This window comes from Catharus ustulatus, chromosome 5 (genome assembly GCF_009819885.2).
Source record: "Catharus ustulatus isolate bCatUst1 chromosome 5, bCatUst1.pri.v2, whole genome shotgun sequence".
Classification (NCBI taxonomy): Eukaryota; Metazoa; Chordata; class Aves; order Passeriformes; family Turdidae; genus Catharus; species Catharus ustulatus.
In genome coordinates, this window is record NC_046225.1 from 27043851 (window position 1) to 27070654 (window position 26804).

At 38.6% G+C, this 26804-nt stretch overlaps 1 protein-coding gene across 3 annotated transcripts; it reads left to right on the plus strand.

Annotated features, from left to right (window-relative positions):
* Positions 1-680: 680 nt before the first annotated feature.
* CENPC (centromere protein C) lies at positions 681-24886 on the plus strand. Of its 3 annotated transcripts, none has more exons than XM_033060126.2 (18): positions 681-793; positions 2159-2205; positions 3349-3410; positions 4050-4138; positions 5200-5290; positions 5394-5610; positions 6434-6628; positions 6778-7154; positions 7774-8626; positions 9161-9199; positions 10419-10492; positions 11693-11761; positions 13500-13604; positions 14415-14543; positions 17581-17679; positions 17961-18115; positions 18534-18624; positions 20044-24886. In XM_033060126.2, the coding sequence occupies exons 1-18, from the start codon at positions 743-745 to the stop codon at positions 20139-20141; spliced, it is 2841 nt and encodes a 946-aa protein (XP_032916017.1). In that variant the 5' UTR covers positions 681-742; the 3' UTR covers positions 20142-24886. The 3 variants fall into 3 exon arrangements, with proteins under 3 accessions (XP_032916017.1, XP_032916018.1, XP_032916019.1); XM_033060127.2 differs by having other exon boundaries at positions 14415-14516; XM_033060128.2 differs by having other exon boundaries at positions 713-881.
* Positions 24887-26804: the final 1918 nt, after the last annotated feature.

Genomic DNA, 26804 nt, shown 5'->3' on the forward strand with positions numbered 1-26804 from the left:
CAGAAATGAAGTTTTATATCCGTAATGAAGATCCTTCTCACTCAAATGTTTTCTTGAAGAGTTTGCTCATATTTACACCAGCTTTTTCTGAATTTCTATCACTCTTAATGGATGAAGTTAATTAATTTGTGCATGGAAAGCATTAAGCAGCTAAATCAACTTTTCTCTGGTTAGTCAGTGTGTCTTTAATGTTAGGTGTAGTGAGGATTTTGTTTGTTCACAAGACTGCTTTGATGGACCAGGTGGATTTAAGCTTTTATGATCTATACCACAGGTAAGAAGTAGTTGCTTTATTGTTTTCCCACCCTCTTTCTATGAATGGTGACATATGTGATGGTTTGTTAAAAAGGTAAAGCTATTCAAGATAGGAAGAACAACTCTGGCACCAGTTGGGCTTTCACCGCTTCATGGCTTCTCACATTCTGAAATAATACGGGTTTGAGCTAGGCAGAGAGTTCATACATCTGTCAGACTTGTCATCAAATACAAGTAAAGATTTTAAATAAGTTCATGATCTTCATGTTCGTAATTTTTCCTTGTGTCTTTAAAACAGTGTGTGAATGTAGGGAAATAAAAAACCGAGAAGCGTCTCCCGCCCATCCCTTCAGCAAAATGCGGGGAGGAAGTGTGCGGGGGTATCCGTTACTTCTGCGCAGGCGCATCATCCGCGCGCGCTTGAATCAGCTGCCGTGGCTTGCTTGGCGCTGCCGTGGCTTGCTTGGCGCGCTGTGGCCGTCGACCAATGAGACGGGGCCGGGGAGGTGTGGTTGGGGCGCAGCCGCCCACCGGCCAGGTTCGCGCGCTCGGCGGGAAACGCGCGCGGGGTCAAAGGCGGCGGGAGGTGCGCGTGTCGGCTCCGGTCCGGAATGGCGGAGGCCTTGGTGAGAGAGCGGCTGGTCTGTGTGTCTGTGTCTGCCTGCCTGCCTGCCTGGTTTGTTTTGGGCGGCGGCCGGGCCCGTCCGTAGCGCAGAGGCGTGGCCCTCGGTGCGCTCCTGAGAGGAGGAATGGGGCCGATCTTTCATTTCCGCCAGAGGAAAGCGAGGGGCTGGGTTTGGGCTGCCGCACTCACTGCGGGCCCAGGCTGGTGGCAGAGATATTTCTGCTCTGAGAGCTGGTCTGTCGGGAGTCCCGTTCCCCTCAGCGCGCAAGTGTCTGTGACAGACCCCGTTCCCCTCAGTCTGCCTCTGGAGAGTCGACTTCCAAGGGCGAGTGAGCACATCAGGATACTTGTGCAGGCACGCTAGAAACGTACTTAAGTTTTAAAATTCTTCATGTGTAGCGCGACACGACCACAATAATAAATTAACTGTTAAAAGCTGTTTTAGGTCCGTGACAGGAATTTTTAATTTCTTTAATGCGGAAGTTCACTTGCCAGTGCATTGTGCTACACTCTTCTGCGAGGGGAAAGCAGTTTAAGTCCGAGTGCCAGATTGACTGTGCCGGATTTACTGCGGAGTGTGGTTCTGTATAGTTTCTGAAGTGGTGGCTTTTGATTAGTTGTTTTGCCGTGTCACCTTGCTTCTACCACTTTAAACTGATGTTAAAAATTTGAAATTAAATCAATCCATATGGAGTTTAGTTATTTTTGATACCAGAAGTAATATCCAAAGGGGAATCACAAAGTGCAAAGTACTGCCTGTATTGCAAACTTCAGAAAAACGTGCTGAATTCTCTTGTGTTAGAATTAGATAATCTCCACACTGCCTATACTCTTTAAATTTACACGAATCAGGAAGAGGTTATAGTTGTTTTTCAGCTAAACATTTACATTTTTTGAGATGTTTTCTTTTCACGTTTGTGAAGAACTACACTCTGCTTTGCTGTTGAATTTTTCTTGCCCTTTCTTCTCATTTTATCTTGTACAACCATTGCTAGTTCCCAGGTCAGTGGCTTTATTTGATTACGCCAAGAATGTGCTACTGCTTGAATTATTACTGCTCGAGTTGTGGTAAATGCCTGGAGTCCTGTTTGCTGTTTGAATGACTTTGGTTATACTTGGGTTGCAAGCGTATGGAGAGGCACTGTGGCATGCTAAGAAAAAACTACTGCAATAACTCCCACTCTCCCACTATTTCAAACTGTCTTGAGAATCCTTGAGATCTGCTTACTTGTTTTTCTTCATCATGCTTAGTAAAAATTGATTCTTATTTCTTCACAGAATCATTTAAAAAAAGACTACAGAGCAAGATTCTGCCACGGAGAAGGGTAACTTGCATCTAAACACCTATTCTTAGGCTCTGGAAAACTTACGCTGATTTTGATCTGAGAGATAAATGTCAAAACTATGTAATGTACCTTATTAAGCATGATCTTTCCCAAGTTTCTTGTATTTCTTAGTGGTAAGAGGAGCAAGGTTCCCCTTGTTCGGCCAGGGGAGCAAAGCTCCAAGGGTTTCCTTTGTATTCCTTTCCTGATGCAGCAGATTGTGGTGTAGCTGTACCTAAGGGTACCCCTAATTGGGCTGCCATGAGTGGAGAAGCAGTTAATCTGTGCAAACATGTTGTTTCAAGGAGTAGAGAAATGGAACCCACACAGAGTTCCAGCATATTTGGACCTTGCTGGTAAATATTAGGGATGAGTTTGAGCATTTGTGTGCTTTGATATTCTTTACATGTGTATTAGGAGTCTGTGAAGATTTTGTTACTGAAATCCAGTTTTCAATGTGAGTTTCATGAGCTTACCAAATCTACCAAATTAGCTGTTTTCAAAGATCATTATGGAATACTTAATGACTTTTCTAGTGTTATTTTGGTTTTGATCAACACTGTCTGGCTGGTAAGTCACTTACTTCTTCCCTTTTCATGTGTGCTGGTTTGAAGGAATGATCCAATGAGCTGAGCTGTTCACTTGACACCTCAAGCCAGTCCTTGCTGCTGAAATTTTTGTATAAGCACAGAAATAGTTTGTTTTATAGGGTGACTCCCTGTATGGAGGGATAGATGTGCAGCAGCACATTTCATTTCTAGGTCTGCTATGACAGCATCACTATGCAAGCAACATAACTCGAGGTCTGATTTATAAAACAATTATTTATTTCAAGTGAGACTCTAGTCAACTCATTTACGTCAGGGCTGTTGCAGTAGTTGCATGTTTTGTTTTATGTAGAGAGAATTCTTCATTCCTATTATAATCTGTGGCAGTGAGGCTTTTTTTCCCCTGGAGTTCTTACTTAGACAATTTTCTTTGTGGATATCTATGCATGAAAATATTAGGTAAAAATATATTAAAGTTGGAACTAGGGGAAATAATAACCTAAAATATTAAGAAATAAAACATTGCTATTTTAATATTTGGGATAAGAGCATTTGGCTTTTTTAATTGAAAATATTTTTTCTCTCTTGTTTCTAGAAATAAGATTGATCTACGGCAAGGTCAAGATTTAGTGAAACTCATACAAGATTGTTTTGAAAGTAAGCTCTTATTTGGTGTTTTGCTTGATTTGCTGATAAAAGAAAAAAGTGCAGTAATTTCACGACCATAAGGCGCACCTGAAAGCCTAAAATTTTGATCGAAACCCGGAAGTGTGCCTTATAATCTGGTGCGCCTTATATATGGACGAAGTTCGGAAATTTGCCGACAACCCGGAAGTGCAAGCCTAGCCTTGCGGGGCCTCGGGGCTCGAGCAATTCCGTTACTTTGTTGCGCGTGGATCCTCACTGCCAAAAAAAAGTGCGCCTTATAATCCAGTGCACCTTATGTATGGAAAAAGTTTGTAAATTTGCCAACACCTGTAAGTGCACCTTATAATCTGGTGCACCTTATAGTCGTGAAATTACTGTGCTTTCTTACTTGTGTTATATTTAGTGGTAAGTAGATAGAAATAAAAAATAGGGATGAAATGGATGAAAATAGTATTTCTCAGGGATTTTACAAACAACCCCTTACCAACTTTTTAAAACTGTGTCTCAACTGTTTTATAATCTTTCTCAAGCAGCTGATTGCTTTCTTGTTTGGATTTACATGACCTTAATAAGCCTTAGAACTTGTTAAAATAAATGAAACCTGGACAATTCCACGATTCCTATATTTACAGGTTATTTTTCTTTTAGGTTGCAGCAGTGATCTTAGAATAAACTCTCCAAATTGCTCAACCTTTATTTTGAAAAATGAGGAAAGGACGTCAGTGCAGAGCCAAAGGGTAAGTTATGTCAGTGTCATAGTGTAGCACTGGGTACAGGTTCATGTGGGTACAGATTCAATGCTGTAGCATTTAGTTCTGTATGAGCACTTGTAAAAGTATTTAGGTTGTAATTTAATGATCTGTAATAGTTGTTGAAAATGTGGGTTTTTTTCTTAGTTTGTTGTGCTTTAATAGTAAATATTCTGGAATTAGAATTATTTAATAGCTTTTTTTCTGGGTTTTTTATAACCCAAGCTAACTAATGAAAGCTTCTTCAGCTTTTTGTCCAGGGTAATTAAATTTCTCATGGTCTCAGGCTGAAGCAAACTGCCTTTTTACTAGTAGTGGGTATGGCTGTCTTGGACTCCATTGGAGTTGATTGTGGTCACTTTGACAGATGTGTGGACATAGTTCTTAGCTATCAGACAGGAAAATTTAAAGGTGATTCATGTAGAAAAACAGCTGGTTAATTTCTGATAGTTATCTGTACAATAACTTCAAGTATCTGTGACTTTGAAGACTGGAAACAAGTTGAAGGCCTTGCTAGTGTGCTGTCTGGGAGTATGATGCCAGTAATCTAGTTTTTATAATTAATTTTAATGTTTTGATTTTACTTTTTTAAGCAGGATATTCTATTAATGGTGGAGTTTAGAACAGGCAGCCTTACAATGGTGTTTTTTTACTTTAACCTGATGTTAGAATACAATATAATCTCAAAGCAATTCTTGCTAAACCTCAGCCTGTCTTAATAAAGATTAATAACTAAATAGTTTAAACTAATTAATTCTAATGACATTAATAAATAGTTTACCTCAAGATGAGCAGGATGTCTGTTTAAAGCTGCATATAGATTTTTACTGTACACACTGTTTTATCTGTTGTTTAAAATTTACAGTTAATTTTAGAAAGTTTTACACAATAGGAAATTGAAGTGTTTAGGTAACATAGAACTGTGATTCAAATGAGTATGAATTAAGGGAAGGAGATTATATCACGTATATAAATGTATATTCCTGTTAAATACTGTTGCTTTATCAAATATTTTACTTCATCTCATTATGTATTGCCAACTATGACAGCCCAAGCCAGAGTCAACCAGCTCTGTGGAAAGAGCCTGTAAGTCTGTAGATCCCTCACCTGCGTCACTGCTAAAACCTGTCAGCAGCAGAGGTTGGTCACACTATTACTGAATTAAGGTCTTTAGAGTAACTATTTCTTGTGATTTTGTAAGGTTTTAAGTAAAAGAATTAAACCTGTTCTGTGTGTGTGGCAGGACAGTCTTGTGAATCACACGTGAAGCCTACAACACACAATTACGTAGCTGCTTCTGAAAAAGCGGAGTCTCCAGAGTCTAAAAGTGAAAAAAGTACAATAAAATATGTCGAAGCACCGTGCCAGTGTCCTGCTGTGCTTTTGGGCTCTGAGGATAATCGTGGGTCTGCTCGATCACCTTTTCCTGTGGAGGAAGTGGAAAGTTCTCCTGTAGTTAAGTAAGTAGAACCATGTGGTGTCGTACTCCATGTGTGCCCCCCACTTCAGGGTAAATCAGGTTTGGATTGTGAACTCATAAAAAATAATTCCAGGCTTTTTAGAAAATTTCCATATCTGGGTTTAGAAAGGTTAGAATTATTTTTTATTTGTTACTGTGGTGGTAAGTGCAGTACCCACATGAAAGAAGCCTGCCAGAATAGATTTAAACTTTTTTCCAGGAAAGTGCACCAAAATATCAGCTTCTCAGATTGTCTAGACTTCTTCAGTGATTCCTACTGAAAGTGTTGATTTTAAAAGTTAAGAATTTGTTAAAGCAGAAATGAATCTCCTTGCTCTGAATATACAAGTATTTTATACAAAGTAAAACAGTTTCAGTGGTGATTATTATCTCTTCACTGAAAGATTTGAAGCTGAGCTGCTACATGGCCAGTGTCTTGGCCACAGTTCTGCTTTCCTAAAGGGTAGAATCTTTGGGGTAGATCATAAAGATGGACTGACACTTATCCCATTAATGGAATGAGATTGGAAAACCTGTGCACTACAGTCTAGGAAAACTGACTATTTCTGAAGTGCATTCTCCTAGGATTAGGAATTTGTCTTGTTGAACAACCTTTGATCAAGAATCACATGCTGACTCCATGTTGCCTGTGGACACTTGCTGGAAAGTAGTACTGCTGACCTGTGTTCCAGCAAGTTTCCAGAAGGAAGCTTATTCATAAGAAGTGAGATGCTGTCAACAGGAGCATCTGTTCATCCTCAAAATACTTTATTGTGCACTCAGGATGTATAGCAACATGTTTGAATGCCGTTTCTCATTCCTAGGTTATGTTTTGATAACTGGAGTACGCCAGCTGCAGCAGAGAGCTATGGAGAAGTTAAAAATTTGGAAGGACCTCAGCCTGGGAGAGATGAACAGGTTCTTCCTGTGCATGGAACAGAACGTGTTACTGCGTCATCTACCTGGACTGAGAAGACTTTCTCTTCAGCTGTCTTAGCAGCTGTAGCAACAAGACAGAGGTTTGTTTGAAGGCTTAATATGGAATGTATGAGGGATGAATTTTGTAATAATTTTTCCAAAGAATGTTCTGTACTGTGTCAAGGTCTTGGGAGTTACCACTCCCCCACTCCTTGAATGATGTGAATGGTTTTTTCCCTCCATTTTTTAGATATTCAACCTCGCTATCACCTCCATCACCTCGTCCTGTGAAACATCAGGATATAGAAATAGAAGACGAATGTGAATTTTTAATTGATGAATTAAGTGCATCTTCTACTTCTTGGATTTCGATACCTGCTAAGAACAAAAAATCAAAAAGTGATGGCTCTGCAACTCCCATTTCTAAACTTCAGCCCTCTGAAAAGGAGAAGTCGCAGAATAAGAAAGTCAAGAACAGAAAAGTACAGGCTAAAGCATTTACTAAACAGAAACTGGATCATCTGGATGTTGGAACTTTTGACTTCGAAGAAATGTCAGAGTCAGATCCAATCTCTAATAGTGAAGAAAATGTCCTTACGTCTCAAAGCCAAAAGAGTGCTCATACGGGTAAATTATGTAACAGCTCTTCAGACATTTTCTTCCAGGTCCCATTACTGGATTCTTTTCTGGTGGTTTATAAGGGAAGTTATAATGAAGGAGGTGATAGACATCAGTGGATTCCTTTTTGGTGTTTCAGTTGCACAGTTAGTTTTGGGTGAGACAGTGTATTTACTTTTTTCACCATACCTTTTGCCTTTCCTGTTAGGACGTGAAAAATTTAAAAAGGCAGTGTTGCCTTATTTTTATGAGGACTCATAGAAGGTAGGTACCCAACTAGCTTTTGTTCTGTACGTTGAACAGAAAGGGGATTGAGTTAGGAATTGTTTGTGAAGAATTTTGTAGCACAAAACACTGTAAACTGCAAATCAGACTGAATGTAACATTTCTGCCCCCCTTTTTTTTATTAGGAAATACTGGAAGAATACCAAAGTTTTTTGTAGACTGTAGTGAGAGCCTTCTTCTAGACAGCAGTGATAAAACTGGTTTTGTAATACCTTTTTTAAAAATTTCTTTTCCTTCCCCATTTTGATTCATTTGGTTTGTTTTTGTGCACTCAGATGTCAACATATATCTTCAGGCTTAATGAGAAAAGGTATTAATGTCCAAATATTTTGTGTATTGACAGAAAAGACTAAAAAGGGTGCACTTAGACTAGACTCTCCAAACCAGAAAAAGAACACATCCAGGAGACCACAAGCTGAAGAACTGATGTTGTCATGGTCTGGATTGGAAACAGAACCATCTGATGAAGAGCGGTGTAAAACAAGGGTGCTGCCAAGTGAGGATTTGCCTACGCCCTCATCTGGGCATCAGGAAGAGCAGACTGTGTCACTAAAAAAGTCTCTCAGGTCTTCCAGGAATCTGCAGTTGGCTTCTAAAGCTTCTCAGGATTTAGTTAAGAAGAAACAAACTGCCAAACAGAAACTTCCAGAAGTCAAAGTAGCTGAGAGAGGGACAGTAAGTCCAAGGAAGAAGTCTAAAAAATCTGTCCAGCAAAGTAGTAGCAGTAAAAAGGCTCAGTTACAAAGAGAGGGATGTTCTGACAGTGAACCTGGCGAAGAAGAGCTTGAAAGAGAGCCTATAGAATTGAATGAAGTGTGCACCACACCCTTGCATCAGAAATTAGAGACTCCCGTGATTCAGAAGTTGACTAAGTCCAAAAAGCCTAGAAGTGTATTACGCACACCAGAGTCACTTAGTGGTGCAAATAACAGAACTCCTCTAAAAGCACTCCAGCATCCCATGGAGAGTGTGAAGAATCCTGAAAATAAATGGTTGTCTGCCAAGTCTTCAGGGAAGATACCCAATAAGATTCCACATAGAACCAATAAAGCTCTTTCCTCAAGCTCTGAAGACACTGAGTTTCAAACAGATTCTGACAGCTCTTCTGTCCAGGACATGGCAAGGAAAAAACGCAAGTTACCAGATGTGAAAATAAAAAGTAACAAAAGAAAACATAACAGGCAGCATGCACCACTGTAAGCTTTTTGTGTGATTCCTTACAAATGTGTATAACTTTGTAGATAATTAAATACATCTTGTCAACTTCTAAGCAGTTGAAGTATGTGATAGTTTGAGGCTGGTTGAATAGTTAATAGAGAAACCAAGCAGTTTGATGAATATTATTTTCTCAAAGCTGGGTGCCATATTTAGTATCTCCTAAATGAGGAAACTTGTTCTAATTAGAGTGTTTTTGTGAGACTTGCATAGTAGATCCAGTTTAGCACAACCCACTACCCACAGAATAACTTTGTCACTGTCAAGTTTGTTCCTTTTTAAAAATAAATTTAGAAAATACGGCATGTAATTCTTCAGTTATATTTATTTTTGTCAATCTAAAGACTAAGTTCAAGTGGTCTAAAACCTGGTTTATAATCATTGGTCTTTGCATTGCTTTTTAATTTTTTTAATGTCTTTTTTCTAGTTCAGGATGTAAAATTATTGACCTACAGGTTCCTTTCATTAAGTTTACTTATCACCAAATGTAATAATAATTTTTTTTTATTTTCTAGGGATTCATTGCTAGCTGAGAATGTTGAGAGCTGCCAAAGGTAATTGCCTGAGTTGGTTGAAAAATGTTAGCTTAATCCTACTTCTGCCCCACTGAGCCCCCCCTGAGTGAGACTGGGCAGCTGGTACAGCTGCTGTGTTCTGTGCCCTACTGGTGGAACACCAAGAATAACAGGATTGTGATTCGTGCTTGAGGGCTTTAAATACTGTGCTAATACAGTTAATAAAGTGATACAATTTTTCTTCCTGTCATAATAAGCTTCTTGCCTCTGGGGATTTCTTTCCTTTGGGGCTTGCTTCCACATTAGTTTACTTTTAGTTAGTGTACTTTTTGAACAAAAAGACCAGTACTCCTAGAACTAATGACAGCTGCACTAATAAAATTGATGTCAAGTAGGGGTATAGCATTCTATCTGCAATCTCAACTTTGTGTATGTACATAGGCATGTATCTTCCCCTTTCATGAGGTGGTGACTTAATAACAAAACAAAACAGGAGCAGCAGTCTGCATTTATTAAATTCTTATGCAATTGTTCTGCTGAAAATGTTGGTGGCTTTAATTCTAAGGAAACCTACTGCAGACTGACTTGGACAAAATTGTAGTGTAGGTTTGCTAACCTTGGTAATTGAAAGGCATCTTTTGGAGTTAAGGTGGATAACAAATGAACTTCCCTGGCACAGTAAGCACAGCCTCAGATAGGGGAAGAAGGAAGGTCAAGAGTACTGATGCTAAGGCTGTAGGAGAAGTTCTGTTAAAAGTGGCTTGATTGCCAGAGAATCTCTTTTGGAGTTATATTTGTAAATTGTTGCTATTTTATGGGGGAGATTTCATGACAGACTACATATTATAAACTATTTTACTCTCCTTTTAGAGTATGCAAAACAACTCTTTGAAGCACTCCTATAATTATGGTATATGGAAAATTGTTTGTAGGGTAATGCTACAGAGGTGAGGAGAAGGTCTGTTCAGGAATGGAGAAAAAAGAAAAAGTTTACAAAACCTCTTTAGAGAGGAGGTGTAAACACTAATTGTCTGCATGATGACTGGGTAGAGGAGTAGTTCATTAACTTCTGACCTGTGATTTCTAAAGAGTGGTCATTTGATTCAGTTTCTAATTGGTATAGATTTGTTTAAAAGCAAAATAAAACCCAACCCACATGATCTGAAAAAAAACTTCAATCCACTATTCTTGGTAGTGCTGTAATGTTCCTTTGACACTTAATGTGTTCAAGCAGGTGTATTTTTTTTTTCCTTTGCAGTGGGCCTGTTCTAGAAGATTGTGATAAATTTACTACCAGCACTGATTCATCTGAGCAGGATGATACATCTTCAGGTAATGTTCAAGCTTAGTATTTCCTTGCATTTTATGTATAAATTTTTTATAAATGTACCTGACAGTTCAATAATTTATGTTGTATACAGCTTGTCCAGAACAAGAAATGTGGATTTTATTGGCTGTGGTTACATTTCTATCTGAGTGTGTGGTACAGCATGCCAGCTTTATGTTGCTAGCTTTGGGACAACACAGCCCTCCATGGGTTGGCATCATGCCTACCAGGATAAAGTTATTCTTTCCAAAATACTTTGAACAAAATTTTCAGGCTCAATTTGTACCAGTTTGATGTGTTGCTGTGTGATGGTCCAGTATGCAGTCACTTCAGGCAAACCTGAGCCAAATTACAGCATGATTTTGGCCTGTTCACCAAGAATACTTGGGTTTGGGGTTTGGTTTTTTTTTGGGGGGGGAGTGTTGTTTGTTTGTTTTGTTTGCTTTGTTATGTTAGGGAGTTTTTTTGTTAGTTGTTTGCTTTGGTTTTGTGTTTGGGGATTTCTGTGTGGGGAGGGTTATTATTACTTGTTTGGTTTCGAATTTCTCTTTGGTTTTAAATTTCGCTATACAAGTTCCACATGTTGTTGTAATGAACGTGAGCCATGGAGATATGAAGTCTTTTCATTAGAGTTTCAGAGCCAGACGTGAATGTTACCTAGTCCATGCAATACTTTCTTCAGATACCTAGTTTTGTGTGTTCTGGTAAAAAATTTGTTCTAAAATTAGATTTGAATGATATAAATCTGAATGACCTTGCAACTTCATCAATAAAATTATGTGTATAATTTGTAGTTTGTCAATGTTCATTTTATCAAGAGTGATAGGTCGTGGGAGTATTTTCTTGAATATATAGTTTTTCAAGTAATTTTAAAGTTTGCTCTGTTTAAATTGAATTACAGATACTGTTTATCTACACTGGATTTCATGTTTTTCATATATTTTTTATGTTTTTCATATATTTTTTATGTTTTTCATATATTTTTTGTTTTTCATATATTTTTTATGTTTTTCATATATTTTTTATGTTTTTCATATATTTCGTATGTTTTTCATATATTTCATATGTTTATAGCAAAAGGTGTTAGTGGAAGAATTATCCTCAGGACTTCTATTTGTGTTAATTTTGGTTGCTTCTAGTTGGCATATTGAATAAAAGTCAGGAATAATAAATACCTTTGGTGGGATTTTTGAATGTGTTTTCAGATGATCCTGAAGATTTGAATTGCAAATTAAGATGTCTATTGTCAGATGAAATAGCAAGGCATAAAATAGGTAAGAGTACTTTAAAATGTAGTGTAAACATATAAATGCAAATGCATTTTCAACTTGATGTAAACGTTTCTGAAGGAGAGACGGGCAAATGATTTCATCTGTTCATAAGTATTTACGGACAGGTTTTGTTATTTCTTCAAGTATAGCCCTTTTCTTAATTTTAAAGTTAATTTTTAAAACTTACAGTGTTTCTCTTTTTATTGCTCTTTTCAACAATTATGTTTTTAACTGCCACATTTCCATTTTTCATGATAGTGTTAAGGAAACTGGTCTGACCTCCAGGAGTCACTCTGGCAGTCACACTCCCTCCACCACCACAGACTTTTAAGTCCTGGGACTTAAACCCCTTTACAGTGGGTGGCTCCAGTGCCCTAACAGGTGCCCCATTTGATTCCCTACACAGCCAGACAAGGTTTCCTTGCTGGCTTTACCCTGTGTTTCCCATAGCAGGGTCTCAGACCTCTGGTTCCTTTAAGTAATGTTATGGTGTAGCAACTGAATAACAGCTTAAACTGGAACAAAGCACTCTCTGGGCTTTTGTACTCTCACATTCCATGTACTTGATGGTCTGGGGTACTGCTGATCCTTCCAGCTGAGTTCTTGGCTCCTGCTTTGTCCGTGAGTGTCTGGTCACTGGGCTGGGCCACAGGTCCCTGTGCCCGTTGTTCGAAGGGTCAGCACCCGTTCATGACCTTTTGCCTGAGGCTCCCATGCAGAGCTCAGTCTCTGGCTGGCACTGCAGCTGCACACCCAGCTACGTGCACTGAATATATTACTAAAAAACTGAGGCAGGACAAACTTACTGTTCAGTGAGAACAGTAAGAGTTTGAACTGGTTTTACGCAGTAAAACTGGGGGTGCAAATAACCTGCCTTCTGTGGTGCTCTGAGTCTGGATAGGAGGAAACAATGGGCAGTTGTAGTCCCATGCTTGTTTGTTTTATGTTGTGGGTGTTTTTTATTGGCTTCATTATTATTTTATGCACATTTTAGTTGTCTATCTTCAAAAACTTTCAGCAACTGTTTTGTATTTACCATTTTTAACGTTTAAATATTCTTGATTAATTTGCTTTGAGGTCTTAAGGGGCTTTTACCATTTCTTACAAACACTAAAATGTCATACTGTATTCATATATGTCAGCCTACACAACTTGAAAGTTGAGACTATGTGATTTAGTATATTTGAAGATAAATATCTGAGAAATCATGGAAATGTGTGGAGTTTCTTTTTGCAGAAGCGCTGCTCTTCTGGACTTTGGAAACAGGATTTCGGAATCTGGAAGAGAAGGATGCACTTCAGCAGTTTCTATTACCCTCCCCTTCCCATAACTAAGGCGGTGCCTTTTCATGGTTGCTAGTGAAATCCCGCAGGTTCAGGCAGGGTTCTTAGTCTTTGTTGAGGGCTTTGTTTTCACAGGTGTAGCGTGTTTGCTGTCCTTGAGTTCCTAATGTATGTGTATTGGTGGTTCACTAAGACAGATAGAATAAAATCTAATGTCAAGTCAGGGTGATGATTATTTAAGAAAAAGAAGGGTGAAATACTGATGTATGCAAAAGAAGGCATTTGGCAATACTTGAATCCTATTTTCTTGTCATGATAGCAGTGTGATAAAAGTATCAGCTGGGAAGTGCTGACCTGACCCTCTTGTGGTACAGAATAAGAGGAAAGAGTATTTAATATTTTCTGTCTCTGAATTTTTCTTTCATGCTTAATGTGAATGACTTCATTCTTTAAATCAGTAATGCCTTCCAACACACCTAATGTTCGTCGGACTAAAAGGATACGGCTGAGACCTCTGGAATATTGGAGAGGAGAGCGTGTAAATTATGCTGTGGATCCTTCAGGTATTAGTTCCAAAATAACTATTTGCTTCATTCAGATAGAGCAGAAAATAAAACTGTGAGTTGATCTTGTGCTGTGCAAGCTTTGAGATGCTTACTGTTGGATAAGTTTTTTAAAAAAATATTATTTGTGGTCTCCAATTACTTAGTCATCTCTCCATGTAGTTCTCTTCTGACAGTCGTGTGTCAGCTGAAAATAATATCAGCAGAGCATGTTAAATATTTTTGCCTTCGCTGTTGAGGGAAAAACAGAAGAGTTTCTCTGTACTAGTGTATTTTTTTATGTCAGAGATTTTTGTATCATACTGGAAAACAGACAATCTTCTGGATCATTCATTGGAGCATTTCTCCTTGTGTGAGGATTGTTTTTCAGAGCAGATACTGTAACATTTTATAGTTTCAGTGCTAAATACCCTAAGTGAGAAAATAAATCTTGTTCTCAGGAATTTTTTTTACTGACAGTTCAGCCCAGTTTGGTCCTTTCCTAATTAATTAGTTCACTCAAAAATAGTATTTATTTGTGTCCTTAAAAGTGATATTTTGTCTTAAAAATAATTTGCATGTCATGGCTTTCTGAAATGTTTTGACTGTAATTTGATGAAATAATTTTTAAAATGTCTCAAGTTACATTGCACTCCAAAGTACTTCATATTGAAAAACTTTTTTGTTTGTTCAGGGTTTCCAAAGCAATCTGCAAAGTTTCAACAACAAGAAAATGTATTCTCAATTGAAAGACTGGTTGGTTGTGCAAGTTTACATTCTTTTAAATTTACTATGAGTTAGTAGACTTCATTTAACTTCCTTTTGTTTCAGGAGAGCTTGTGATTAGTGGACTAGTGCATCCAGAAACACAATCTCCCAGGAAGAGTGAAAAGAGGAAGAAGGATCATTCCAAGCAGAGCAGAGATGAAACAAGTAGGAACACAGACTTTTTTCCTCTGAGTATGTATAAAAGTATCATTTATCAAATGCTCTACTGCTCTAAGATTTTCCTCCCATAAACACTCAGTTCTCTGTCTGGATGAAAATAATTTTATAACATAAGTTATTAATATGATCTGATGAGGAAAAGCCTGCTCCTACTGGATATATAGCAATGTTGTACGTTCTTGTTGTAAAATTAATCACTTTTCAGTATAAGAAAGGAAGAAATGCTGGACATACCCAGAAGTGTTGTTCCTTTAAAGCAGGGGCTGAAGAAACATAACTGTACTTATTTTGTGTTCAGATCATTATGCTAGTGTGCACAGTTAAGGTATAAAAACTTGTAGCCATTTTACTGATACCTGTAATAATGCATCTAAAAACTCAGCAGAGAGTGTTAATAGGCTTCATGCTGTTGTAGTTTCAGTACAAAACCACAATGTGGTAGGTGAAGAGAGAGCTTTAAGAACAGTGCATAAAATGGTTAAAAGTGGGCAATAAATCTATGTTTCAACAGAGACTCTCTGGGCAGTAAATAATAAATATGTAAGTAGTACTCAGAAAAGAGAATCAAAGTCCAAAAGCCAAAATATTTTTGATGTCCTCTCTGGAATTTGTTTTAATACTAAAGAGCCTTTCTTTATGGGGACTGTCTAGAGCTTTTGTTTGAAGCTGAAACATTTCTCTGTGAAGTTATAGAACTAGTAAAATAAGTGCTAACAAAGATAGAAAATGCCATATGGTTCTAGCACTAAACTTATCAGGACTGACATAATCATCAGAGAAATAAGAAAGAAAACAATCACTGTTGGTACCAATTTCTGATTTTACATGTATTTCATGTAAATTTTATTCCTTACCTCAAAAAGAAGGTGGAAGGACTAGAAAAGGTTTAGGGAAAGCTCATCAAACTGTAGTGAAGGCTTCTCAGCCCTGAAGAGAATGCTATGGAAGGCTCTAAGGAAGAGGTCTGAAAACACCTCTGATATCATGAGTGACATGGAAAAGGGAAATAGAAGTACAGTAATTTCACGAGTATATGGCGCTCCCTTTTGACTAAAATGTTGGTCTGAACCCAGAAGTGCGCCCTGTACCTTGGAGCGCCCTCTATATGGACAAAGTTCAGAAATTTGCCAAACTGGAAGTGCGAGCGTACCCGACCCTGGCGGGGCAGTGCCAAGCTGAGCCCGCCCGGCCCTGGCGGGGCAGCGATGCAGGGCCGGGGCGAGCCTGCCTGGCAGTGGCGGGGCAGCGCTGAGCCCAGCCTGCCCGGCCCCAGCGGCATTGCCAAGTGGGGCCGCCCAGCCCCAGGCCGAGCCACTAAACCCCGCGATTGCGCAATTCCGTTACTATTCCATTACTTTGTTGCACGCTGATTCTCGCTGCAAAAAAAAGTGCACATTATACACCGGTGCGCCTTATCTATGGACAAAGTTTGGAAATTTGCCGGCACCCAGAGGTGTGCCTTATACTCCGGTGCGCCTTATACTTGTGAAATTACTGTAAATGGTCTTGTTGGGGTTTTTTGCTTGTGGTTTTTTAAACACAAGAACTAGAAGATATGGAGGCAAGACAGTGAGAACTGGGTTATTCAGCAGAATAAGGTGGTCATTCTCACTTCTTGCCCAGAATATTGTGCATAAAAACATTTATGTAGTTTCAAGGGCAAGAACCAGATACATTAACAGGAGATGTAACAGGAGAGTTAATAGTTCTAAATAAAGAGCTCCAGGTTAGAGGTGGAAAGTATTCCATTTAAATATCAGCATACTATTATGGCATTTCGGGGAATGGAAGGAGTACCTGCTTTGGGCAACTGATGGGAGACAGGACCCTGGTCTAGATCAATATTTCTTCAAAGTACAGTTTATATTGTAATATAAATCATTTGCAGCCCATCAGAACCAGAACCAGTAGTGACTGTTCATAGTGTAGCTTAAAAGAACTATTGGTTGCTTCAAGTGCCTTTGAACTGTCTTCCAGAAGTGATTGATTTCCTCTGAGACAGACATTCATGCTCAGAGATGGTCTTTTGCTTACATCCTTGAATCTTAGTGATGCACATAAGGCCTGTCAGCCAAGTAAAATTTCTAGCACAAATTCTTAAATGTTATTGATACAATAAAAATTCTCTTCTTATAGCTATAGAGTTACACCTGTTGATGCTTCTTTTTACAGAGATAGTAATGTTGAAACAAAGCTGTTCAAACACTGTAACTATCTTCCTCCCCCTGACTGTATTGCCGGAGGACTATTTAAGCTGCCATGAGTGCCTACAGAGTGCTATAGCTTGCCTTTTGCATGCTTCTTCTATCTGTGTTTAAAGAAATTTCCTGTGCACTGTAGAGCTAAAATTGTCTGCTTAAGAGAATTCTGCAAGAGAGCTTAGGGGTATTTATTCTGCCATGAATATTCTAAAGCATTTCTTTTCTGTTTGAAAAACATAGTGTTGTTATCAATTCTTAGGATATTTCTTTCTCTGCAAAAATCCTTTCAATTAGAGCAATAGTTCTCAGAATTGCAACTTAGTGAGATTCCTGTAATGTTACTTCTGGAGAAAAGGAAAATTGGACACATGCTTGCTTATTTTTTGAATGCTTTCTCTTAAGTGTCCTGATGCCTATCAACAACAGGCTGAGCAAAAACACTTGTTCTTACACTTCATCATGTATTTTATATTCTCTCAGCATCTGTTGGTAGATGTTGTTATCTGTTGGAAGATCTGTTTTTCTCTCAAAACATAGAGTTTAATTTTGAGTAAATACTGTTGTTAATAGCATAGGATAAATAGTTGGCATTTCCCTAGGAAATTCCTTAGAATTTAGAGAGTGTTTGGCTACTACACACAGAAATTATTTAAATTAAAAAGACATTTTCAAAGAATTGTTGTGAATGGTTTCAGAGTATTCAGTCTATTTAGTCACTTAGTAAAGGAAATTTAAGCACTTAATGTGAGACATTAGGATTGTAGGAAAAGTTATGGTTAAATGATTAACCTTTTAAAATCTATATTGATTACTTTTCTGGTTCTGTTTTGGTTTCTTTGTGTCCTCAGATAGAAAAGAGATGCCTGCAAATTTGGACCACAACCTAGCTGATATGTCTAAGCCAGTCATTGTAGTGGACCCAGTAACAAATACGGAAGTGCCTCTAGGTGAGTTGGATGGATGTGAACAAGGGATTTCCTGAATTATTTAGACTTACAAGAAAAATTTCACGCCACATTGGGCATAAAAAGATGAGGTTTTGAAATATTCATTGCTCTTCTGGAGAAAGTTCTGGGGGAGACACAGGAAGTGTCCTGATTTTTCAGCTAAATATTAAGTCTAGATTTTGGAAGTGTTGCACTGAAATTACATGTGTTGTTGCCTTGAGCATGTAACAAGACTAATTATGTGGTAGCATTAATGTTAATCTCCTGGATACTTTTTGTAGATTGTATAAACCCTGCAGGCATTTGCACTTACCTCCTCAAAGATGAAACAATGGAAGTATACAAAGATTTGAATACATCTCTTTTTGCAACTGGTATATTGATTCTGAAACCGTATAAAGAAAAAGGGCGCCAGTTTGTCCACATGAGTACAGTGGTAAGTGTACTTTTTAAAATTTTTAATAAAATGGGCTTTGTAAACAGAGGATCTGTTGGGGCAGCTGGAAATAACATAAGAAGTTGAGAGGTCCCCCCCCACCTGCCAAAACAAAAGTAACATTAATGAAAGGTTTGCTGAAGGTACTTTGCATGTACCTTGCTTTGCTTTGTATTAAATCAGTATGTCCATGTGCTCCTACTTCTGGATCTTGCAGGCAAGATAGAAATATCAGAAAAATAAAGCTGGACCCCATCCCTTTTTGAGCTGTGCATCTTATTTTTGATCAATATGGGGAAAAAGGATTGCAACTCTGCTGGCTGATGTGGGTTTTTATCTTTGTTATGTGTAGTCAAATGTTTTCTTGGATATCTTTCTTAAATGTTGCTGACCTTAGTACCCTTTGGTTTCCATTAAGGTTTTCCGTATTATCCGTGGCAAAGTTATTGTAACGTTACATAAGACATCATATTGCATGAGGGCAGGGGACTCCTTCTATGTTCCAGCAGGTGAGTGCATGTGTCTGAAACCCATTTGTTGGAAGGTGCAGGAGACTAAACTAGCATGCTAGGAATCAAAACCAAACAGAATGGTTGAATAGAGAATAGGCCAGTACAGGTGGATGAAGAATGGAATGGGAAGAAACACTGGACATGCGTTGATGATCTAATGGTTGAATGCAGGGATACGCATACCACTTGTTTATGTGAGTTGGCCTCAAAGTTTTGATGACACTACCAAGTTCTAAGAGTAAGTTTCTCTTGGTGTTCTGGTTCTGTCACTAGCTGGAATGTTGAGGAAGCATCACAGACAGCCTAATGTTACTAGTAATTAATATAATTATTTCTATCACCATATACTTGCTGCTTTTTTCCTGCGTAAAATTATGAAAATCCATTTGGATCAGTTTACCATATTTTGTGCTTGTGTATAGAAGGTTCAAACTATCTTGTTGAATAAGTTGTAACTTCATATGTTTTTTTTGAGAATTTAAAGACCTGATTTTGTCCTTCTGATATAAAAGTGGCATGAATTCCATAAGGCTGTTAATCAGTGGGTTAAGACACTAGTCCGGAGATTGTGTAGTGGTGTTAAAGCATGCTGTTCATGAAGCTGTAGAGAGCTTTTGTACAGTTTTCTTGTGAAGAGTTTTCTTATCTTTAGAAAATGAGGAATTAGCCCATTTTTTCCCTATTAACTTTTCATCACAGTGTCCTGACTGGACAATCGTTGCTCAGTTAATGCTTGGTGCTTTGCAGCTGTTTTTTGGTGTTTCAATCTTAAAAGTCTAGTCGGTCTGCAGAGACAATTTTGTCATTTGCTTTTTGGGAAAGCAGATTGTATAAAATGCAAAAAGTTTTTTATGACCATAAGGATGTACGCTTCATTCTTTCCTGCTTCCTGATGGCAGGTCTCAGTATGACTGGATGGGCAGTGCAATGTTTGTACCAGGTGATCCCTTGTAATTCAACATGTGGCTGTAGATGAGTGTGAGGCTGTTGCTCATTCCCAGTGTTTGGACCTTATTAGATAATTCTATTTTGTGGTCATGTTAGTGTGCAAATCTCAAGTGAAGATCTGCTGATAAGTTTCCATGTGCAGTTTTTATTGATAGTTTCTGTAGGAATAAACTAAAGTAAATTCAGTCAGCTTAAAGTTTTATTGTGGGGTTTGAGAGCTGAGAGCTCATGTCTGTTACATTATTTTCAGTAAAAATCTAAGCAAAAACCGAAGTAAATGACACTAGCTGTATTCCTTATCTCTTTGAAATGCACTGATCTGCCTGTAAGAGTGGCATCCTAGATGAAGAGCTAATATTCCTTCTGTTAAATATATATAAAATAAAATTATACTTGACTGAAGACAGGAGAGGACTTAAAAAATTGCCAGCGGCTCCTAAGGAAAACTTACTCTGTTTTTCTTTGTAGGAAATGAATATAACATACATAATCTTCTGAATGAAGAAAGTGTTATTCTCTTCACACAAGTCAAAAGCAGACGAAGAACTGCGAAGAAGTTTGCTTAAACATCTGGCAAAGTTTTGTATGTTCTGAAGTTCTTTTTATTTACAAAAATGTTTGAGTGCGCCCACCCTAATGTTACAAATAAATACAGAGCAGCTGAAATCAACATAAGGAGAGTTGAGGGAAGAAAAACCAGAAGAATGTTGGTAGTTTGCTGTCAAACTGAAATGACATACTGAAGGACCTTGCTTTGCATCAGTTACTGTTCTTGTGCCATCTCATCATGGCGAGATATGAGTATGAAAATATATGGGTATATTTGTTGTTCCAAATTGTATCGATATACTTAATCTCCCTAAAGATGCTTAGCACTTGAAAAAAATGCTGGCATCTTCAGCTAACATCTGATAGGTAGTCTTAACGACTGCCTGGTACAACCTGCTTAGAATAATCACTGTTTAAATGTTTAAACCTGCTGTTTGCATTCCAGTAATTGTTGTGTAGGAGATGGGCTGCTGTAAGGCTGCTGTGCTGGAGTCCAGCTGCCTTCTCATATGTTAACAGCAGGCATCCCTTACTTGTCTGGCAGCTGGATGATAAGTACCTCCAATCTGAATAGGAATATAGGAGCTCTCAAGCAGGAGCTTATCAGTTGTGTCTTTTGTGTGGAAGTTATGGCCTGATTAGCTCTGAACATTGTTGATAACTTTGCTTTGTGTAACATTGATAGGTCATGGCCAAATGTATTACTTTAATATCTCCTTTTGATTTGCTTGCTGTGTTTCTGGATAATAATGAGGACCTTTGGGAAAACTGTAATTATACTCTGTACTCCAGAAGCCAAGTCTAGACAGCAGATGGTATACACAGCATTTGTCTCCCAAGCTCTTCAAGATTCCTTCTGGCTGAAGATAAGGATAAACTGCATTCTCATATGCTGCTTTCTCTCTCTGGTCATTGCTATCCTTGAAGAGAAGGAGAAAAGGAAAATTGAATTGGAATTGTGAACTACTAAGGATGTGAGGGTTGAACACTAACCTTGTAAACAGTCTTGGCCATGATCTTTATGGTATATCTAGATTATACATTAAAGTAGGAAAGAGGAATTGGCTTTCAGCTATCAACTAACTTCCTGTGTCTGTGAAAGGGTTTGGACACCAAGATTACCATGCCTTTGTGAAAGATCCTTTGGATTGGGGAATTTGAACTGATACTCAAATACTGTCATTCTCTTTCAAGCAGTGATTCCTATGGTTAGTGCATATATAGACTGACAGTGGAAATACTTCGTAGAAGTTGTGTGCTCTCTTTTCATTCATGGCTAAGTCACACGTAAACTCTGAGAAGGTGAAACAGGAACATGCCTATTGCCATTCAGTTCTGTCTTTCAGACTATGCAGAAAGTCCTGCTGGAACCATACCAGCTACCAGATAGGCCCATGTGTTGTCTCACTGCTTGAGGGAATCCCACCCACTAAAATGTTTAGTTTTTAAGTCTTTCAACTCCTCAGGCCTACAGAGATCTGGAACTTCGTCACTTGGAAAAAGCACAGGGCTAAGATTAAAACCAAAGACTCTGCTTCTAACCCAAGGAAGTCTCCCAGCAGGCCATGGATGTGATTGATGGTCTCTGATCCCAGCAGCAAATTGGTTCCAGTTGAAAATCAGAACAAGAAAACTTTTCAGTTGTGTCAATGGCCAGGGAGTTCTGAACAAAAATACCCTGCAAATTCTTTTCTGTGTTACCTGTCTGCAGATTAGGCACGAAAAGGATGGATACTTAAGGGATTAGTGCAGGAAATTTATGTGGATGGACTACAAGGCTCATGGTCCTAAAGGAGAGTGTGGGTGGATGCTGTGGCAGAGCTCTGCAGGCTGCTGCTTGCCAGGGATGCATGTGTTTTCATTTGGTGGGCTGGGATTAGTAGTGATGATATTACCCATGTCATATCAGGCACTGATGTGTCTTTTCCCACTGCAGCTTGGCAGCAAGGTTGTGAGGTGGTTTTCTTTTGAGTCAAGAAAACTAAGTCCTTCAGGATGCCTTCTTAAGCACAATTAATGTGTGCAGACCTTTTCCTGACACAGGCTGGAAAGTGCAGATGTTCAAGTGCAGGTTTCAGGTCAGCATGCCTGTTTGTATTTCCCTGATTCTGTGGCTGGGAGTGTCAAGAGAAGAGGGCAGATTTAATGAAGTATGTCCCTTTTTAGGCTGGCTGGTTTTGTTGCTCTGTGGCTGGTTGTTTTCTTGAGAGAAATGTCCTGTGTAGTTAGTTTGCAGAGAACATTTTGCAGCTGGGCTACATCTGAATATGTTTGTGATTTACTTTTTTTTTAAGAAGCAATATCAGGTTTGCCAAGGGATTTTCTCTGGAATATTGCTCTGGTTTAGCAACAGTTCTATTATTTGTCAGTAGATGGGGCTTCAAGCACAGCTCTTAGTAATTTGCTGGCCTCTGCGCTCATTAGGGTCTGGTTTTTGAAAGGCAGGAAGAGCAATATGTTACAGGTGAAGTTAAATTTAGTTGAATTCTCTTGCAAGGAGATGTAAATCAGTTCTGTTCACCATAGGACTTAATTACTGAACGTTGCTAAGTTCATTCGGTTACATGAATGTTGTACTTGTTGCAGCCACTTGCACAAAATTGTTCTTTAAAACAGTGCATGGCAGGACCTGGGTTGTTCGCTGTTAGTCTGGATTGCATTTCAAATTTTTTTCTTCAACTTGACACTTGTTAGAAATTTTCTGCTGTGTCATTAGCCTAAATACAGAGTGAGGAGGTGCAGGAGAATGTTCTGAATGCCAGGACTCCTATGGCAGCTGAGTTGTGCAGTGTGTCAGTCCATAAGCAGTTGTTAGTCAGAAGCAGTAGCTGATGTTTCACATCTGCCTGGTCTTGTTTTGGTTCCTGCCTCCTACATTTTTGTATACAGCAGGCCAAATAGGATATTGCAAAGAAATAAGCCTTTTCTGAAATGTGAGAAATTAGTGTTCTTCCTGCATATGTGTTATTGTTTTTGCCAGCCTATTTTTCACTCTGCTGGGTAATATCAGTTCCACTGGCTACTGTGGTTTAGCCAGGTGTTTGTGGAGCTAGGCTGAAGTTGGTTAACCAGTGTTACCTGTTGTGAAGTTGGGATCTCTCTCTTGAAAGAGACACGGCCTTTTCTGTTGTCTGTGAGATACACTTACTGTTCGTGGAAGATACATACTGATATCCTAGTGGATATCCCTGTTTCAATATTTTAATTAATTGCTTTTATCAACAGTAATTCAGAGAGCTGGAAACAAAAGCCAATTCACATATTTCATCTTCATGTTAATAGGTTCATGTGTTCTATAGCAGGTACAGTGGAAACATCAGGGGCTTGTTTTAGGAGGCTTAACTGAGAAGTCATGCCACGATAAAAAGTCAGAGTTTTGAAGGCTTTGCCTCCCTTCAGAAAATTACGGGTTAGGAAATTCTTTTGCAAATCTATCTTTTTGTAGTTTCATTTGGTTAGAAAGCTGTTCCTGTGTTACTAAACAAAGCTTTTTGAAACTTAAATTAGCAGAAGAATGATTGCAAAACAGTCAGATGTTGTGCACATCCATATTTGTACAACTTTGTAAACATAAAATAGGAGATTGTGAGCTGAGTAATTACAGACAAAATAAACAGGACCAATAAAACAAACTGTTGAGGCACAGATACAGCTTCTTTTATTTTTCAGGTGCACAACTAAATTGGTCATCTGCAGATAATTTTAAATTGACATTTGGGGAATGCAATAAACCTAAAGAGCTATTTCCTCATTTCATAATAGCTTAAAAGGCATTTTAGTGTGAAGGAATATTTCTTGTATTTCTACTGCTGTATAGACTCTGCATGATGTCTTTTGTAATCAGGATTTACTTTAAGTGGTGATTGATTGCAGGTGATACATTGAAGAGCATGGACCATGCCCATTTACTGGTATTGACAGCTGTTGTTACTGAATATCTTAGTTTTTCTAAGCTAGTACATTTCCTTGGCAGAATCCTGTCGTTTCACAGATGTTCACAAATAGTCAGAAGAGATCTCAAAGGCAAACATTTAGGGTTGCACGGATGAGCTTCAGTTAGGATTTGACAACCAAAGTGAGTCCTGTGGTCCAGTTCTAAGATGAAAACGTTGGTCATCAGTCAGAACATTAGGCTGCAGATTATTAGGAAATGAATATGTTTAAAGGTTTGCCTGCAGAGCTGCTCTGTGTTTTTAAGCCCACTCACAAAGTTGCTGTTCTGATCTGCTTCATTTGAGGTTCTCTGACCAAGTAAAGGTACAACATAAAAGTTTGTAAGTATACAGGTATTTTGCACTCCTTCTGCAGTTCTGTTTGGAGCATTAGAGCAGCAGTGTTTGAAACAATGAGCTAGAAGGGTCAAAGCTTTTACTTTGTCAGCTTGACTGTTGAGATACAAGTCTAAAAGTGTTCACAGAAAAAAATATTAATGTCCAGAATAAAATTTTTGATTTCTCTTTGCAGCTTGATAGGTATGGACTTTTAAATTTTAAAACTGAAGAATTTCAGTACTCTTGACAAATATTTAGGAAGTTTATTAAATGGGTATGATTACTGTTAACACCCATTTGTTCATTTAGCTTATTAAATGTTTCACTGTAATGTTTAAAGATGCCTTTTTCTGTATTTTCAGTAACAATATCTGAAATGAGAATTGATCAAGATCAGTGGTAAAAAGATGCATGGTAATGCTGTGAGAGTGTCTTCTGGAGCCAACATGTCATAAAGAGGGAGGGGAAAGGAGTGGTATGAGAGGTATAAACATAATGAAGAGCTCTATGTTAGTGCTCAAAGATGTTACAGGCTGACTGGCCTTGGTTATGTAAAGCATTTTCAGTGAAGCTCAATAACTTTGAAAAGATTGATATGGGAAAGGTTTTCTGGTGTTGGTGCCACAAGGACACGCTGTGTCTGCTGGTAACTCACACTCCTGGTTTGGAATTCTAGTAGTGAGTGATCTGATCACTTGCATTTAAGAGCATTATGTCATCCTATCTAAAACTACAGGGTTCAGCTAATGAGCATGATGCATAATCCACTGAGGAAGAGGCCTGAATTTAATGGATTTTACTTTTTCTTTGTGTTAGCAACACTTTCATGTTGTAGTACAGTGGTGGTAATTACAAGAATAGAAAGTTAATTACAAAAATGTTTTTACAACCACTGTCTGAACTTGAAATGTTATTGCTGACAAAGAGGGGACTCCCCTAGGATGCAGTAGCTTATATACACTGAAGAAACTGAGCACTTCTCCTATATTTCAGTTAGTGCCAAGTGAGCTCTGAGGCTAATTAATCAAAACGAATTCACAATTAAGCCAGAAAGCAAGACTAATTAAGTAGACAGTTAAGAAAAGTGCTGAAAAAGGGGGGCAACCTTAAGGGGTAAGTACAAGACTCCCAGTACTGGCCCATGAAGGACAATTAAGTGGTAATTGCAGAGGCCTTTTTGCATCCAGCAAATGCTGTCTGCCTTTTATTAGGGCTGATTTTCTTAGTAGAAGCAGTCATTTGCCTGATGAGCAACCAAGCTTTACTACACACTCTTAAGGTAAATCACAGGTTGCTACAGCTAAAAATTAGAACACAACTCCCAGACTTGAATAGTAATATTTCAGATAGTGAAAAAGCACTTTAAATGTTTGCTTTATTTCCCTCTTCATTTTGTGGCATACTGAGTCCATGTTAGCATCCTATTTAACCTTTCAAACAAATTACACTGAGTGAACGATCAGAATTTTGAATAGCTCCATTTTGTTCAATTGCCCCACTGAAGTTCACAGAATCATTACTGTGTCATGAAATTGCTTCTGCTGCTTATGTCCTTATATTGGGTTTGCATGGCCATGTTTTGATAGTGATGAGGAGTGGTTACTGGGATGCCTTCTGTGAGAAGCCAGTAGCGGCTTCCCTGTGTCTGACAGAGCCAATGCCAGACAGCTCCAGTGCCAACCTGCCACTGGCCAAGGCCCAGCCCACCAAAGGTGGTGGTAATGACTTCGTGGTAACATTTAAGAATGAAAAAAGGATACTGCTACAGTAATTATTGCCAGAGACAAGAATGAGGATATGTGAGAGAAACAGCCCTGCCCAAACCCAGACCAGTGCAGAAGGAGCAGGGACAAGGTCCTCTGGGCACTGGAGCTGAAGTTCCCCTGCAACTTGTGACAGTGATGGGTGAGTGATATCTCTCTGTCGTTTTTTCAACCCAGGAGCCTTCTCTTATATTTCCTCTCGCCTGTACAGCTGAACAAGCAGAGTGATAAAGCAACTTCAGTGGGCATTTGGCATCCAGCTAGGGCTAAGCACACAGCCCTGCACTCTTGCTGCATGATATATTTGTGGGTTTTGTTGGAGAAAAAAGGAGGAACCTACAACACTAGTATTGTTTTTACTGATTTCCTGCCCTATTTGGATGCATTTTCCTTACCAAAGGTTTCTTTTTTATCTTTTTACCACTTTCAAGGATTGAATAATTTTTTAGTTCAATTCCAAGTGTTTGAATTATTTCAGAGGTATTCTTGTGCCTAAAGGTTCCTTTGCTATCTCTCCTGCAAGTTTTGTACAGACCCTGGCATAGCTCCTGGTTTTCACCCTCAGAGAAGTGATGCAAAACTTTCTTTGGCCTCTGTTCTTTGGAAGACTTTTGTGTAGTTTTAATCCCAAGAAGGTTGGCTTAGG

Coding starts and splice junctions, on each gene's coding strand:
- CENPC (XM_033060126.2), top strand. CDS start 743: ATGAGACGGGGCCGGGGAGGTGTGGTTGGGGCGCAGCCGCCCACCGGC. Junction 3,411..4,049: donor CATACAAGATTGTTTTGAAA/GTAAGCTCTTAT, acceptor TTTTTCTTTTAG/GTTGCAGCAGTGATCTTAGA. Junction 18,625..20,043: donor CTCCTTCTATGTTCCAGCAG/GTGAGTGCATGT, acceptor TTTTCTTTGTAG/GAAATGAATATAACATACAT.